At 36.5% G+C, this 17,884-nt stretch overlaps 1 protein-coding gene and 1 long non-coding RNA gene across 4 annotated transcripts in view; both read left to right on the top strand.

Moving 5' to 3' along the window:
• PIBF1 (progesterone immunomodulatory binding factor 1) overlaps positions 1–17,884 on the top strand; it is a 118,876-nt gene that overhangs the window by 98,296 nt on the left and 2,696 nt on the right. For all 3 annotated transcript variants that reach the window (XM_082054199.1, XM_082054197.1, XM_082054198.1), the window contains one exon: positions 16,564–16,743. In XM_082054199.1, the coding sequence (XP_081910325.1) occupies positions 16,564–16,743 (180 nt within the window). The remainder of the gene's footprint in view (positions 1–16,563; positions 16,744–17,884) is intronic.
• Positions 8,574–12,087, top strand: LOC309450011. The gene is made up of 3 exons (XR_014186035.1): positions 8,574–8,717; positions 10,589–10,696; positions 12,017–12,087. It is a non-coding gene; the product is annotated as an uncharacterized lncRNA (long non-coding RNA).

The raw sequence follows: 17,884 nt of genomic DNA, 5'->3' as shown, positions 1-17,884 counted from the left end.
CCCTGCCAATAGAAAATAACAATCCAAATTTTCAAATCTTGGGTTACTAAAGACAACTTCATTTAGACAAGGTATGTGTTTTTAAACAGAAGTAACATGCAATCTGCAAATACAGATTTAGGCAATTTGAAAAATATGAATTATGGGTTTCTGTGTTCTGTACCTGCTATCATGTTATATGATTGCTATCAGTCTTGTTTAATCATCGCACATATTTAACTGTCATGTCTTGTTAGGAATTACCTTGTTGCCCTCATGTTTGCAAGTAAAAACATTAGAATTCTTGAGCAGATAAACCCAAGATACTCATAGTTCCCATAAAATGAAGTTTAGGTATGTTACAAGTACAAGCAAAAAGCCAAAACAATGTTAATGCCGTCTTACAGCAACATGTTTCAATAAGTACACAGTTTTGACTTAAGGTATTCCAGCCTGTGTGGTCTCAGACTCTAGTTAACACATTTTAATGAAATGTTAGAGTTCCAGGGGTTGGGGTTTTTATTTTTATCTCCTTGTGATATCAGCTGGATTCATAATGCTTGCTTTGGAGGTAATTATAGCATTTTATCCACTTTTTAAATAAAGAACTTACATCCATGCTTAATCTTACTTCCCCTTTTATGTATTTTAATTATGGAAGAAAAAGTTAAATATTCAACTATGAATCTTAGAAGAATTTATAGAGGGCTCTTATGTGAGCACTTTTATTACAGGAAAAAAAATGACACTAGATATTAATGTGATAAAATAGCTCATTATTTTAAATTATGTAGACAGCTAATTTGATGATTATTATTATATTTTGCTGTGGGAAATTCAAGTGAAAAATGGTCATTTGACTATACACATTCTTAAAAGGTGGAGTCCACCCATGAAGGAGAAAAATTGAAGCTTTTGCCTTTTTTTTAGACTATATTCTTAATTGTTTCGCGACCTATTTCTTTTTTTTTTTCCTGAATTTGTAAATGAATGTGGAACACACTTAAGTCTTGATTCTCATTTAGATCATTGCAAATCAACTGGTACAGTAAAATTTCTTACGTTCTTCATGTGGATAAATGCAAACTTCACTCTTTGAAAGGGAGTTCAATGACATTGTCGTGAAGGACCAGTATCCAGGATCACGGTGAGGTTTTGTTCTTAGAGGTTCATAATGGAGCCTTCACAGAGCTACCAGGAGGAACTGGGGTGCTCAGTATCGTGATGCCATTTGTAAACCCCTCAATGCATGCTGGCCAGTGCAGTTAGTACAGCCAGATGTTTCAGCTGATTTCAGACTAAGAAATCTTACATGTTTTGTCAAGATAACCAACAGAGTTTTTAATGGTTTTTCCAGATCCATCAGAAAAGCATAACACATTGTTTAGAGGAACAATGGGGTCTCCAGTTAATAACCATCTAGTAAACAGTGTTGTTGTTGGGGTTTTTTTAAAAGGGTATTTCAAATCTAGATTTTTTTTTTTTGCATTATTATTTGTAGTCTGTGTTCTCTTTTTTGTCAGCTGAACTTTACACTTTTGACCCTCTGTCTTTTATTGTGAATAATCAAACCACACACACACGAAAAAGACTTGTAGTCTTGATTCTTCCCACTCTTAACTTCACCACTTACCCCCAAATTTGGATCCTCATTGTCCTAGTGTCTTTGTATAGACAGAGGAGCACGAGTAAGAAGGATGTTCCTTCAAGGCATAAATCAAGATGAATTTGACCCAATAGTTATAACACTGTCTTACATCTTTGCTCCTGATCCTCCTCCTCCCTCCTCCACTTGCACCAGCTCTGGCACATCTCTAATGCTGCACTGGAACCATTCAGATCACTAAACAGAAACCTAACCTGACAGACAAAACAAACAAACAAAATTTAAAAAAAAAAAAGTGGATTGCTATCTGTTAGGTTAGCAGTTTGAATCACCTTTGGAAAGGGTCCAGCAAGGAAAAGAGCAAGTAAAAATATTTGTATGTCAATATTATTTGCCTGTGAAAAAGGGGGTGTTTTGTGTTCACAACTGTAGAGTACAACACACCAAGCTTCTGTGCCATCTTTTATCTGCATCTAAACGGTATCCTTCTGTGCATATAACAGGAATCTATAGCTTAAAGACACCAGAGTGTAGTTCTCTGTTAAGTGCTAAAGTGGAATGAATCTGCTGAATCTTTTTAGCTGAAGCTCTTGATCCATGATTCTTTTTTATCTGTTGGTTTGAGGGGTTTTTTGCCTTCTCTTCCAACAGTCAGCCTTTGACTAAAAGAAACATTTACCATGAGCTCTGTGATCTCGGCATTTCCATTGCCTTTCATGCTTGATGCAGTTGTTAGTATTTTGGAACATCAGAAGTGCAATTTTAGACTTTATCCATTGGCTTGCAGACTTCAGATGAGAACTTGGAAGGGCAGTCTGTCAGCACTCAGATGTTTGGCAAGAAGTTTTAGTAATCATTTTCTGAGGTTATGTTTAAGAGGTTATAAATTTGCTATGCTTTGATGTATGGCATTGTACTATTTCTTCAGATATTTGAGATGCAGCTGTATCATACTAAAGAAAACCAATGATGTGCACAATTAAATCTATTTATTTTAGCTTTTCTGATTCAAAGTACAGAGAGCAGAAAAAGACTTGTCAAATCTTGAAAATTAACAAACTGTTGTTTATGTTCCTAATGTGGAGTTCATAATCCATTGGTTTTGGGGGAAAACAAAAACAGAGCAGGTATAACAAATGGAAGTGTTCTTTTTATGTTTTAAATAGAAATATTCTCAGAGACATGAAAAGAGATGAAAATGAGCCAGTGGTGTAAGAGACACCAATAGAAGGCTTTAAACAAGTATTCCTCTAAGCGCATAAGATCATCATAAATATCAGTTTATGTGAATATAAGGGAGTTAATTTGCACTACCCTTTTTTTTTTTAACAGCTTGAAATCACCTGTGTGCGGTGCAGTCTGGCAATACAGTAAATTTTAATCTATAAAGGTGAAACTAATACTGTGAAACTAATGTAGTAAGAAATAAAAGGGTGAAATTTATTACATAAGTGGTGTAAATGAAGGCTGTTTATAACACTCATTAATTTCCTACAACACAATTGTTTATGCAGACATGATTAGTTATCAGCACATGAATGTTATACACTGCTTAAAAAGATATGAAAACCTGCTGATATTTTATCTCCGTTACACATCTGTGTGCTTGCGGTACATGAGCAGCTGTGCATACAAGTGATAGAATGTCAACCTGCTGCACTAGTCACCTGCCTTATTGACACGTTCACGTGTCACTGTGCCAAAGCTCTTCAAGTGACGCTGGCAACCAGAAACCAGGCTCTGGCTGTCTGCTGTGGGACAAAGTAGAAGACATACAGTAGTAGTTTAAATAAACATATTTGATATTGATCAGTTAAATGGATACAGACACATGGGGTTCGATTGCTATTTGTTTACTTAAATCCAGACAGCTTATGTCAGTAAATTGTTGTGTCACTCTAACTGAAGTGAGTGCTACATCTGTCTAAATATGTGTAGCTGAATTGATACGAATCTTCAACTAGACTGACTTAAATTTTTTTTAAGTTAGCCATTGCAAGCTCCTGTTCTTTCTAAAACATATGAAAGTATAAAATTCTTGCTGAGAATAGTCTACAAGTTTAATATTAAAATGCTAATTGCCTAAGTGACTGTTAATGTCGAACTTATTTTCCAGTTGGCAGCTCAGAAGCTTTCTAAATGTGATGTATAACACCTCTTATGAGTAAAGCTAATGTTTTTATTTTACTACCATGTATCTCTTCCCCCTTTCCAGGTTTTCATGGTTTCTTAACTATGTCAAAATAACCTTGTTTAGTAATTGAATATTTCTCTGACCTTCACCACAGTAACTGAACACCTCACGGATATTGTCTTCACAAATTAAAGCAGAAAAGTATCACTGTCCCTGTTTTGCAGAAGTAAAAACCACAATGAAAGAAATTATGGTTTGCCCAAAACTTCTCAGAGTTCGTGGTAGAGGTTAAGAGTTCATGTGTCCTAATGCAGTATCTTAATCACAGCCGCTCTTCTTTCCTTACATGTTTCGGTTCAAAAGCCTGAAAAGAAAATCTCCTTAGTGTTTAGTTGTCCTAACCAGATAGAAATTAATTCCTTTCTCTAATTCATCTTCTTATGCAGAACTGATTGTAATTTGAAAGTAGTTTCACAGACAAATTACGTTTTCACTTTGTATTGTTCTAAAAATTTACATTTATATTCATTTTTTAATCCACATCTCCCGAAAAAGGCCACTTTCCAAAGTCCCGTGAGTCTCTCAAAAATGAAATCTAATGACTTTTTTAGTTGAAATGTAGAATGGAATTTTTTAATATAGATATATTATAAAATAACAGCAGGCTGGATCTCTTATGTGAATGAGAATAGAAGTCTGGCTTATTTTGTCCAGGCAAACAGAGGATCTGATGGGGTGCAAGAAAAGGAGATAAACATAAAGCAGCATTCCATAGGTAATAAGAATAGAGAAAAAGAACAAATGACAGGGGAAGGTGAGGTTAAGAACAGAAAGTACTTATTTCATTATCTTTAAAATGTAGAAAATTAACTTCTTGTTGTTTGTTTTGGTGTTTTGTTTGTTTGGGATTTTTGGTTGCTTGGGGGTTTTTTGTTTGTTTTGTTGTTTTTTTTTTTTAGTAAATGGTTGCCAAATGCTTTTTCCAAGTGTGTGTAAGATTGGAGTAATTCCTTATTATCAAGCAGGAGGAACAGTCCTGTTAGGCCATGTCATTGCTGCAGAATTTCAGTGTTTCCAGTGTCTGAGAATCTAGTAGTCTCTGTGTTTCAACATATTCATCTCACTCAGTAACCTGCACAAAACCCCGTTACTTCTTAATAATTATGCCATTATTTGGCCTACAGAAATGAAAGAAAAAACAGGTGCTTTTATTCTTCTTTTCCTCTTTTGAGGAGAAGCAAGGTCTCCTGAAGTATCTGCTTTACCTCACTTTGACCAGATATTCCTATATTCTTGTGTTTTATCTTACTTTTGTATTCCACGTGGGGAATACCCCTCACTGCTAAATTCTCTACGCCCACACATTCATTCCATCTCAGCAACGACCTTGAGGATTCCAGATGAGTTTTCATCATTGCATTATTAGTCATGCTTTAAAGTATGGCTAATACTGTCCTTAGCTGTAATTAAGTTATGCTGAAGAAGACTGGCTAGAAGTAACCCAGGACAAAAAGCCAGTGTGTAGGATTTAGGAACCTGGAGAGTAGCAACAGCTGCCATCTGCAAAAAACAGAGGTAGAGAGAAGTTCAGAGGCTCATAAAAAGCTTTGGAGTCATAAGGGGAAGGGCAGTACGTGTTTAATCGGGGATGGACGCTTAGTGGATAAAAGGAGAACAGTGCTTTGTTGGGGGAAGAGGGGAAGGAAGGGGTAACTGCAGGGGTTGGGAAGACACGACTGAAAAGAAGTGATTGGTAACAGGTGCCTTCAAACAATCTCTAGCTCTGCCTCTCTCCCCTCTTTTCTGTGTAAAAGATTGTACATGATAATGTCAAAATTATTTGTGTTTCTAAAGCGAATGACTTCCTCCACATCTATGTGCTGCAACTTGTTCTATATAAAAAAAATGCTGATGTACAATGCATAGCTCTCTTTTTAAATGTTAAGCCACAGAGTAATTATCATTTTTCTTATGCTACGTTTATGTTCCAAGATTCTAGTTTCTATTAATGTTCTGCATGTTTTCTAAGTAGATTACAGGGACATTTCTGCATCACAAGTAAGCCCTGGAGCTATTCTCAGCTTAAAGCTTGGAGAAACAAAGTGACATTTACATTGCTAAAGGAGTGTAGAGAAGTTTCTGGCTCATTTTTTACAAGGAAAAATATGTTCCTAAGCAGTATTTCTCATTTTTGTTATCTATTTTGTTGCTGCCAAGCTTTAATAAAACTTGAATTCCAAATAATACTGAATTTAGGAAGAGGAAGGGCTTAACAGCTGGGTACATTCATTCTTTTATTGGAACTGTGTTACTCAGAATGTCTTACTAGTATTCATATATATTTGTATATATTCAATAAAGAATTATCTTCCCATTTGCAATGCTGCACACTAAACAATTATGTACTAAATGGTGATTTCTACTCAGCAGTTTTTTCCTTTTTTTTTTTTAGAGTCTTAGAAAACATGGTAATAACACAGGGTTTCGTTATGTCAGTTAATATAAATCAAACATAAATACATCTTTTGCTTTCAAAAGTAGGAAGCTGCATAGGCAAAATGCAACTTCTTTATGGATTACAGGGTGGAATTGGCACGTGTATTTTAAATTATTTGGTTTTAAGAGAGCTGAAATCAGTTAAAATGATAAACATTTAAACAAGAAATTGTTTGTTGTTGAACAATCTAAAATTGTTCATATTTTCAGAACATTGAACCGATGTTCTGCTATATTAATTTTTTCTGTATTGGCTATGAATGTTTCCATCACATTCTGCTGCTCATCCACCCATGTAAAAATTTTACTTTTGTTCACTTTATGGCAGCATTTGAATATTACCAAGTGGAAAGTGAATTTAAATCATCTGTAAGAAATACCAAAGATAGGGAGAATCAAACTAAAATGTTACCCTCTCAGAAAGTGCAGGAACTTCTACATAATAATTTAGGCAAGTAAGGATGTTTTGGCATATTAGCAGTTTTAGCATTCTTTTCCTGTAAGCAGAACTTACTCAAGAAGGCATAGTTTTTATTAAACTTGAATTTGAGTAAATGGATGTCACAATGGCTCGGATTAAAAAGAATTAGGAGATTTAGTCCTAGTTATAATTGCAAATATATTTCTGGTCTTTAGTACAAAAAGTGAAAACAACTTTCAGAATTTGTCATGCAAGTTGTGAATTGTTAAACAAATTATTTTCTGTTTTACTTAAGAACTTAGAAAGATTGAACTGTTAAGAACAAATGTAAGATACAGCTGAAATAGGCAGAGATTTTTATGTATCTAGACAGATGCTGTTCATTGCAAAGACTGGGCCATTTTATTGTTGCCACAGCTCTGATGGATTCACCTTATGAAACTGGAAGTCATTTGTAGATCCGTATAGTCACAGTCAGCTCATTTTAATTTTTTATAAGCATTGGGATATAGAGAACTCCTGAATTAAGTGTAGTGCAGAGGAGCTCTCAACATCCTGCATATGATCTGGCATCTTTCCACCACCCCGTTATCAGGTTCGTTTGTTTGATCAGGACATTTCATGCTGTCTTCTAGTTTCCAGCTTTACAGTGTATATTCATGTGCCTAAGATGACCATATGTGCAAATCTCACACCAGGATTCTTGCTGACTTCTCATATTGTCAGTGCAGCTGCAATAGAGGATGCAACTATGTCAAATACACTCTGCTTTACATGAGGGATTGAACCATGACTTGTGATATTTTCTTAATTGCATAGGTGGTTGTTAAAATCTTCTTTGAGCTCTGTAGTGCGGGTAGGTTCTGCTCCTGATAGGCACAAGCCCAGAGCATTGAAGCTGAATTTGCACCCTTTGTGCCACTGCGTCCTGTCCATCCGCAGTCATAAATAGTGGAATGGACTGACTTACTATTTGCTTCATTTTGCTTTCACATTAAAACTGAGCCTCTGTAGTGTCTTTCTATCTTTTCACACTTTGTCATCGTTAATATTAACATCCAGCATTGTAAATTCTGTGCTAATAGTGTTGGTCTTTTTCCATTTTCAGCAAAAAAAAGGGAGACAAATTATTCATTCGAGGTTATAGGCTTTAGCCCTTCTGCTGTGTGTTTCTAGCTGTTTGGCAGAAATAAAACCTGTGAAGAACAGTTCTAAAATAATTCTTTGTGTGAATTGTCAGTACTTCTAAAGAGAAGACATTCCAGGTACTACTTCTGCTCAAGACTCTCATTCCTTGATAATGACACATATATGTCTCATTTCTTTAAGTGCACTCCAAAGTTAGAGTACCATACGTAAACTTTTTCTTCAAAGTGCTGTGTGCAAGTCATTGCATGTGTTGAAAGGTGGAACCAGTTTCTATTTCAGTCCTCTGGTCTGTTGTTCTCCAGAAATATGTCAGTGACTTGATGTTCTATGCCAGCAATCTGTACAAAAGGCTCCGTTTGTTTATCTCCATTTTAACTGGTGAATTCCAATGATATTGAAGAGTTATCAGTGTAAAGATGATCCGAGTAGTTGTTTGTCAAGTGACAAAGTAGCAGAGATGGATCTCGACGGATTTTAAAAATCTGTACTGTAGATGTCTACATCTGAAAATCATCTAGGGATTTGCAGTCAGTTAAAAAACAAAAAAGGTACTCTCATAGTGTGATTTACTAAATCCTCATCTAAAATCAGCAAACTAATTCTAACTTATAAATTTGTCACCAACAGGTATATAGAGGAGTCAGACAAGCTATTTTCTCTCAGATTAAATATTATTACTGGAGATATCTAAAGGTTGATATTAGGAAGTCCAACCAACTATCAGGGTCACGTGTTCCAAAACTGGACTGCAACCTAAGTTCTCACAAAGATCCCTCTCCATCTTAGTATCAGCTGTTAAATGATACAACTTTATTTTTAACACACCTTTATTTTCACAGAAAGTCGCAGTAGGAATCTAAGAGAGATCATCTAGTCAAACCCACCTGCTAAAGCAGGTTCACCCAGAGCAGATCGCACAGGAATGTGTCCAGGTGGGTTTTGAATGTCTCCAGAGAAGGAGACTCCACAGCCTCTCTGGGCAGCCTGTTCCAGTGCTCTGGCACCCTCAAAGTAAAGAAGTTTCTCCTCATATCCAGATGGAACATCCTGTGCTTCAGTCTGTGCCCATTGCCCCTCATCCTGTCGTTGTGCACCACTGAAAGGAGTCTGGTCCCATCCTCTTGACATCCACCCTTGAGATATTTATAAACATTGATAAGATCCTCTCTCAGCCTTCTCTTCTCCAAGCTGAACAGACCCAGCTCTCTCAGTTTCTCCTCATAAGAAAGATGCTCTAGGCCCCTAATCATCTTCGTAGCCCACTGCTGGATCCCCTCCAGTAATTCCTTGTCCTTCTTAAACACAGTACTCTAGATCTGGCCTCACCAGGGCAGAGCAGAAGGGGAGAAGAACCTCCCTCAGCCTGCTGGTCACATTTTTCCTAATGCATCCCAGGATACCATTGGCCTTCTTGGCCACAAGGGCACTTTGTTGACTCATGGTCAACCTGTTGTCAACCAGAACTCCCAAGTCCTTCTCTGCAAAGCTGCGTTCCAGCAGGTCCTCCCCTAACCTGTACCAGTGCCTGGGGTTATTCCTGCCCAGGTGCAGGACCCTACACTTGCCCTTGTTGAACTTCATCAGGATCTTCTCTGCCCAGTCCTCCAGACTGTCCACGCCTCACCTCCTGTTGTGTCAGCCCTTCCTCCCAGTTTGGTATCATCTGCAAACTTGCTGAGGGTGCACTCAGTCTCTTCATCCAGGTCCTTGACGAACAGGTTGAACAGGACTGGACTCAGTACTGACCCCTGAGGAACCTCACTAACTAGAGGCCTCCAACCAGTCTCTGCACTGTTGATTACAACTGTCTGAGCTCTGCCATCCATCCAGTTCATGATCCATCTCACCGTACATTCATCCAGCCCACACTTCCTGAGCTTGCCTGGGAGGAGGGTAAGAAAACACACAGACTTCATAGCAGAAAATAGCCTTAGTATTTTCTCTACCATCACCTTATATGCCCATCAAGCTTGACCCTACTGAACACTGTGAGATAGACAACAGTGAAGATTGTTCCTTCTGAACCACCCTGCCCTACCCTTTTCTAGATTGAGATCACTTTCTCTTAAGAGAGAATTATAGGAAGTATATTCTTTTTTTTCTGAATTTTCTCAAGAACGTTTGTATATTGAACACAAACTTTTAATTCTCAAGAGACTGAGAAAACATTTCTGAAATGTGCTCTTTACAAAACACTACTACATGGATACAGCATTCTTAAATGCTGGGTTAGGTTTCTCAAATCAGTATTCTTTAACATACCCATAACCTCATTTTGTGAACTCTGCTTTTCCCTGTGCTGACTTGTTTTTTGATGACTACAATAGCTGCCTAAATGGGAGGATGTGCATGTGAAGACACATTGCATTGACTTAGCACCAACATGTCTTTCATCCCAGTACGGCTGTCTTCCCTCACTTGTATGTTCTACCATAACTATTGTTTTTTATTGTTGTTGTTATTTTAGAAGTGAATACAGCCAGAATAGTCACCAGGCTGCTGAACTCAAACCTGCTATTTGACTCCCATGTTGAGAAGAGTCCAGTCTCTGGACTCAAGGTGTAATGTCCTAAGTCCCTCATGAAGCAATTTTTTGTCCAAGTCCCCTTTATGCAAAGGGGGATGTAGAGTCAGCTTTTCTTGAACCTAAAGACAGTGCTGTGATCTCTCAAGTTTCTCCAGACTGGATACATATTTTTATTTTCGGTTATAATTTAACCACATTTGGACCATATGGCAGCTAAAGTGAGGAATAAAAGCTTTCCAAAGGAGGTCCTGAACATACACGCTTTACTCTTAACAGTACAGAAGACTGTACAGATTGGAGGTGGGGACATACATCTAAAATCGTCATCTTAGTGCCTGACTCAAAAATTCTGAGACAACTTAAGTTTCGATCAGCATCTTTGAGGTAGGAAAACCTCTGTTTTTATCTCACCTTCAGCTGATTTCTCTGGTTTTGTCAGTGAAATTGGTTTTCTTGTGTAAAGATCATAATATTTAGCACCTTTTCTGTGTTTCCATTCTTTTACTGGGAAAGTATGCAGTTTTCTTCTCTGGGAACACTTGTCATCAAAATTCTTTGATTCTGCCAGAACCTGATACATTTTCTAGGACAGAGATTTCTTGTTCAGCTTCCACAATACAAGTTCTGTGCTTCAAAATGGAGTTCTAATCCAAGGTGAAGTTGCAATCATAAATTCCGTATGGAAAGCTAAAAGTAGAATACCATTTGTCAAGGTAAAGCTTCAGTTAACTGTACGTGCTATTGTTAGGGTCACTTTTTCTTTAGAGGATATTTATCTGAGTGCAGTAACCCTGGGCTTCACTGTGTGAGGAACAAGCCAGATGGACTTAACACCCATTGGCTGCTTCTGTGATTATTTTAGTGATATGAAAAAAACATTACATTTACCACCAGAATGAATTCTCTTCAGTCCAGAAAGGCAGGTGTCTCTTCCTACTGAGAACTTCCAACTGTACAGTTTGATCTATGTAAAGTTTCTTTTTAAGATCATCGTATGGAGATTATCTGAAGGTGCACGACATCCCTCACATAAGAACATAAGAACTGACATTTATGTAATTGATTCCTGTAAGCCAGTTGCTTTTTCTTGAGGCTTATTTTGCATCTGCTTCCAGAGCATGATATATAAATATATATCATTTTAACTGCTTATATAAATTTATGTATTTATTATAATTATATACACACATTTATGATGTTATGTGCCTTTGAAACCTCTTGAGTGCACAGAGAGGATTTTTCTTGCTTTGATTATAACTACATGACAGAGAGAGTAAAGAGAAAAGTCATCATACTTGTTGAAAATCCACTGAAAAGAAACAGAATAGCTTTCTTCATAAAGTATCTATTGTGCTTATTGTAGGCTATTTTTTGTATACTTCATCAATTATTTACTTGATAAAACACCATTCCCTTTTATGCCTCAGTCATTTCCCATATCAGGCAATTATTTTTCATTTTGTTGTGATTATCTAAGTTTTTATTTCAGTATAATGTTTAATATTTTACTATTTTGGAATTTTTGTAGTACAGAATTAAGAAAATGTGAGATGCTTTTCTGGTACATGTATGTTTGAGCATGTATCCAGGACAACAAAAACAATGTTACTAGAGATCCCTTTGTAGTGTCTATAACTCAAAGTACATTTATATTTCATATTGCTATTCGCCTTATTTTTGCATTTGCTCATTTCTATCTTCTAGTTGCATTGCTAGTTGAAGGAATCAAATTTTATCCTTCTAAGAAGGATCTTCAGTCTCCATTTTTCTATGAACTATTTCAATTTTCCATAATAAACAGGTAAAAGCAATTTTAAATAAAATATAACTTATTTTTACTTGCTTCAAGCTCAAAGATAGTCATAAGAATCTTCTTCTGAAATATGAGTAATATGAGCAGATAGCATCCAACTATTTTGCCTTTTTTTACTTTACCTTCTAAAATGATTAAGACTTCTTTGGTTTGGTTCCTTTAACACTGTTTTAAAACTTGATTATTTTAATATGATATACAGTTTTTGCAGACTATGAGAGTTCCACAACAACAGCACTGAAAGCATTCAACCTAATAAATTAACAAGGCAGAATTAGGGAAAAATCCCCAAACAGAAAACACTTTAATTAATTAACATCATGGAAAAGATTGGCACCTCTCCCTTCTCAGTACTTAAATATCTCCCTGTTTGTGTATTGGCACACAAAATTGCTTTTGCTATTTTTAACTAAGGTTGTTGGACATCACAGTACCAAACGTAAATGGAAATAAGCAAATAAGTTCTTCTGATACTGTTTACTGTGCGATACATGTTACCTCACCTCCTGCTACCTCACTCGCATTGTTCTCAGTCCATTCATCATTTTGAATTCTGACTAATTTCTGGTCATGTATACAAAGGTTTCAATGAGTCCTTTATAGTTCAAGTAATCTTCATTAAATGTGAATTAATGTCCATAAGTAAGTGCAATACAGGATGTTAGATTGTTCTAGTGTATGAATCTATGTATGCTTAGGAAAGCTTACACGATCTGTGGTGTGAATGCCTGTTCTAAAAATGCAGTTCTTATTAACACAGCAATTCAGTACTTCAGATATGTGTGTGAGGGGATTGCACATTGGCTGTTCAGGATGAAAGTTGGTTTAGGTGAAGTAGAGGGCTGAGAAAAGTAAATTATAAGGATGGTGAGGTGAGAAATGGATTCAGCTTATGACCACTAGATTTTGATACCTAAATGGAGGTGGCTGCAGCGAGGTAAGCATCTAACTTCGCTTTATAGTCAACAGCAGCCCAATCAATATGGGCAGCTTTGTTCCAACACCATTCAGCCAACACACTTCTGGATGAGTTGAATGACTTTCCAATGTACACTGCCTGTAATGGAAAATTAGATTCCTAGCTCATGTGTAGATACTTAAGTTTAGACACATAAATGCAGGTGTTATAAGCTTGAATTAAATCCTAGGTAATGTGTCACACGGCTCATTACCTTGTTTTTTGGCCTTTGTGCTGGTAGGCAGAGCAGGCTAGCATCCTTAACAAAAATTCACCAGGTTTCTGTAGACAGACTTTCAAAACATTTAATAATACAGTATAGCCCTCATACTTGTTTATATGGGTGAGACTCATTATACGTAAACAGTGTTTTTGTGCCAGCTGCATACTTTAATTTTTTCCTTGTTTCATCTTAACCCACCTGTTCTTGCTAACTGTGTTGTTTTCCGTGTATCTGCACTGCCACGTCCCCACAGAATGTTGTGTAAGCGAGGAGCGGGTGCTTGTGTGCCCAAAGTTCGGGACCAAAGCTGCAAAACCAGCACAGAAAGGAGCCGGGTGAATCCCGTCAGAGGTGTTAGTACTCATAGTCCTCCCAAGAAGGATTGCTGTGTGGCTTTCCAAAGCCAAAGCCCTCAGACCTGGAAGCCTCTACAGAGTGACGTGGCTTGCACAGCACAACTTGCTTATACGTCCAGGAGCCAGCATGGCCAGGACCAAATACCTCCACGGAGAAACTGGGACATGCAGAGCTTTACCAAAACTGTTTCTACAATGCACTGAGTAACCAAAGTCAATACTCTCAGTAAACAGTTTGCACAGCTCTGCCTGGACACAAGACTCTGGATGTGACACAGTAGAAGTATATACAAGTTTTAATAATTCATTTCACACCTTCCTTTCCTTAGCTTATCCTGAAACTAATACATGTCCTTCCGCACAAAAGATTCTTCCCATGTATTTTGAACCCCACACCTACATTCCCTTTTTTTCTCAAGGTCCTGTTCACACTGGCACAAGTTCATGTATTTCTTCAAGCACAAGCTCCAGAGCTGTTTTTTCCTTCCTAGCTTTCTAGACCAACTTGCCAGTTTTTAGGATTGGAAAGTATTATTGACTCATGGTAGCATGCTAACAGTAGCAAGCAGTACTAATAACTCTTTGTTTAGACTTTAAAAGAAAAGCAAAGAATTAAAATCGTGTTCAGGAGCAGAGGAAACTAAAGAGATGGGTAAAAGTATTGCAGTTCAAGACAGAAGTTTTCAGTATTTCCTTGGTTGAAAACAGCACATCTTTTGCAAACATGCTGGGCTAATTTTCTTTTCTTGTTTAGCAGTACGCATACCAATGATTTGATTGGATTCAGTGTTTCCTGTGCTATTTTGCCAAGTTTGTTAAGGTCTTTCTCACTAAATGTGGAAGGATCTTAGAACAAATATTAAAGCAACTTCGCTAAATTCTCGTGATAAATTTGGCTGTGATGCCAAAGTATTTTATTCATTGTGGGCTAATTTGTCATCCCCACTCCCTGACATTCCTTCCCGTAGCTTCACATTGGAGAATTCTCCTGTCACAGGGGAAGCTCGTGTGAGAGCTGCCGCTCCAGAGCCTGTTCCAAGTCTGGAAACAGACAGGGCTGTCAAGTACAGGACGGATTCTGCAGAGCAGAGAAGACCTTAGGCTGCCCAGTGGATCTTGACACAAGAGAATTTGACCCGACACATACAGGTTTCAGCTCTGTTTCTGAAATAAATCTGCGTGCCAGTTTTGGGCTTTTGCCTTGTTCAAATGTGAAGCTATTTGGTCCACAGAAAAACGCAGCTTAAGTAGAGGAACACCGCTTGTCAAAAACGTCGCTTAGGTACACTGTAATCTCCTGTGATGGTGTATTTACTTGCTGTATACTTGCTGGAGTTATTTTCATCAAGAAATTCTGTCTATGTGTCGCTTTGGCAACATCTTTGCAGAGTTTACAACTTTGAAAAACATGTTGGCACCAGCTATGCAGTCCTTTCAAACAGCTGCTCCGCAGTCATGCTGTTTCAACATGCCACCGCACATGGCTGAATTATGCAAATAGTTAATATTAAATGACTGAGATACAAGAACAATTTGTACACTCAATAAAGCTGGTCTGTGGTGTGTAACATCCATTCATATAACCGAGTTAGTCCGGGACAGTTTAAAGGCAACAACATGATTGTTTTGACTTTAAATTTCGTATTAAAGGCAGCAGTGGACAGAGAGAATGTGTATGGCAGGAATGTTTTAGAAGGCTGACGGGTTTTTTGAACTCGGTACTAATAATGCAATGAAAATAGAACGTGCATCAATGTAATTTTCTGGCAAGTATTAAGAAATAGGTAAGATACGACAAATGTTTGTCATTCAGCTATAAATATGAGTTACCCTGTTCTGGTTGAGAGATAAGATAGAATGTTATATATATAGAATGCTAATACATTAACAGTATTGCTTATTGAAGATGGCAACATTTGTAAAAAGCAAGCAAACAAAAATATTAATAGTTTAAAAAATGTAAGATTGTCTTAAAACTTACTTTCAAAGGCTTTTCTACTGACAATGCCATTCTAGTGCTGTAATAATGAATGCTCTAAATAATAATAATGCAATAAATAATACTACTAAATAATACTTTAAATTCTGTAACTTATAGTGATTACACCCATTTTATGTGCGGGGAGAGAATGTTTGGCACATGGTGATGCAAGATGAGAACAGAAGATGTCCAGTTAAAGTCACAAAATATTATGTTCTTTCTCACTTTACTGTAATTTTGAGTAATCGGTGTTGTTCAGCTACGTAGTAAGAAAAGGTTTCTTTTTAATTAATCCAAATTTTTTACAAAGCAAATTATTAGAATAGCCAAAAAAAGTTTGCATTTCTTTATGTTTTTGTTTTTCTTTTCCCATGTTTGAAGTTTCCTTTTCTTTTCCACTTTGATCCCATTTTTACTGTAGGTCCTCATAAGTTTTTCATTGTTTTTTTTTTTTTTTTTTCTGATCTATATATAAAGACATACATATTTCTAGTAATGTATTTGTAAGATTTCCGTGCAAGACCTAGTGCTCAACAGTACAATTTGTCGTGGTCATTGAAATTAGATCTGTAAACTCCCTCAGCCTGACAAAATAAATTGAGAAGTATTCTTTTAAATTAAATGGCAGCTTAAGTTAAAAGAGATAGTGGGTTCCTTATTACACAGTAAATGTTCTCTTTTACAGCCTTTAAGCAATACAAAATTTGAGTTGTATAAATCCTATGTGCCTTTCTTACTTTTACTAGTGTCCAATTAGTAATCTAATTAATTATGGCAAGCATATATTCATGCTTGTTAGATTTACTGATCCACTTACACATTTAGTTTGAACGTAAATCTATTATTAACAAATAAATATTTAATAGGTTCAAATGTAATTTTACTGAATAACTTAGCATTGTTCTTTTGTGGTTTTATAGGAACTAGCCACAATGAAACAGATTCTAATTAGTCTACATGGTAAACGCTATGAACAAAATTTACCTCTGTCTCATATTGATGTAAAAAGCGCAACAGCAAAAAACAGATCAAACCCTTCAGTGAAACTGCTGCTGGAACCTGAGGAAGAAAATGTATTTACTCCTAAGCCAACATTATTTGTAAGTACCATGCTAAGACTAAGTGCCATAAGCTTTTTTTGATAATTCTCACTTTTTAAAAAGAAAAATGTGGTTCATACTTCAAGGGAATGTATAATTAATTTAGCTGAATACTTGCATCTCTCTATGGGAATGGTCAATCTTGAGAAGACAAGTTACAGTTTATGATGTTACGTAGCTATTTGGTAGTTTCTGCATCTTAAATTCACAGCAAACTAGATTTTTTTTAAATGACATTATGCTATTGCAATATTAAGAGTGGTGAGCAATATTTTAATAGCTGAAGGAATCCACAGACTCTGTGTACAATTTTAAATCTACCCTGATCATGTGTGGGTTGATTGTGTGCATATATATATTTAGGAGCAGGAGTGAGGAAAGAGGTATATTTATGTATATTATATTCATGTATACATGTATATTAATGTGTGTACATCTAAACAGATATTAAAAAATACATGCCCAGTATTGATATCACTTCTGTTACTAAGGATGCCTGATATTATAAAACCCTCGTTTATTCCTTTAGAAACTAAATGCTTGGATTTAAACATTTCAAGTGGCCTGCTTCAGATTTAGTGCCTCTAGTGTTTGAAAGCTTCATTAAAATGGTTTAGAAGTTTCTGACTATGACTATGTCTGAAATGATAAATTTAAGAGAGCAAAGTTGCAATGCTGAGTCACAAACTAAATCATGACTTCTTGAGGCTACTATTCCCTAGAATAGAGTGCTTGTTGCCACACTATTTTTTTTCCTGATGAAGACTTTAAAATTCAGTGTCTTAAACAATATGAAGTTTGTATTGCAGGACATCAGATGCTCTTTTTATAATACAAAACATAGGAAATGGTCGCAACTCTTAGATGTGATGTGAGGGCTTTTGGAGATTTTAGGGGTTCAAAATTTGCTTGGATAGTGTTATGAGACTAAACACGGGCATACTCAGGGTTATCTCACCCATAGTCTTTTCTCATACTGTCCAAACTTGGTCTGTGACAGAGCTATTCAGTGATCCAAACCAGAGCAAATATGTGAGCTAATAATTAGGTTGTGTAGACGATCCAGGGTTTCAGTGTTTAATCTGTCCTGTCTTTCTTGCGGATACAGAAATGGTGTAGGAATCTAGAAAAAATAATGTTT

This window comes from Streptopelia decaocto (genome assembly GCF_964273445.1).
Source record: "Streptopelia decaocto genome assembly, chromosome: 1".
Taxonomy (NCBI): domain Eukaryota; kingdom Metazoa; phylum Chordata; class Aves; order Columbiformes; family Columbidae; genus Streptopelia; species Streptopelia decaocto.
This window is presented reverse-complemented; position numbering and strand designations above follow the sequence as displayed.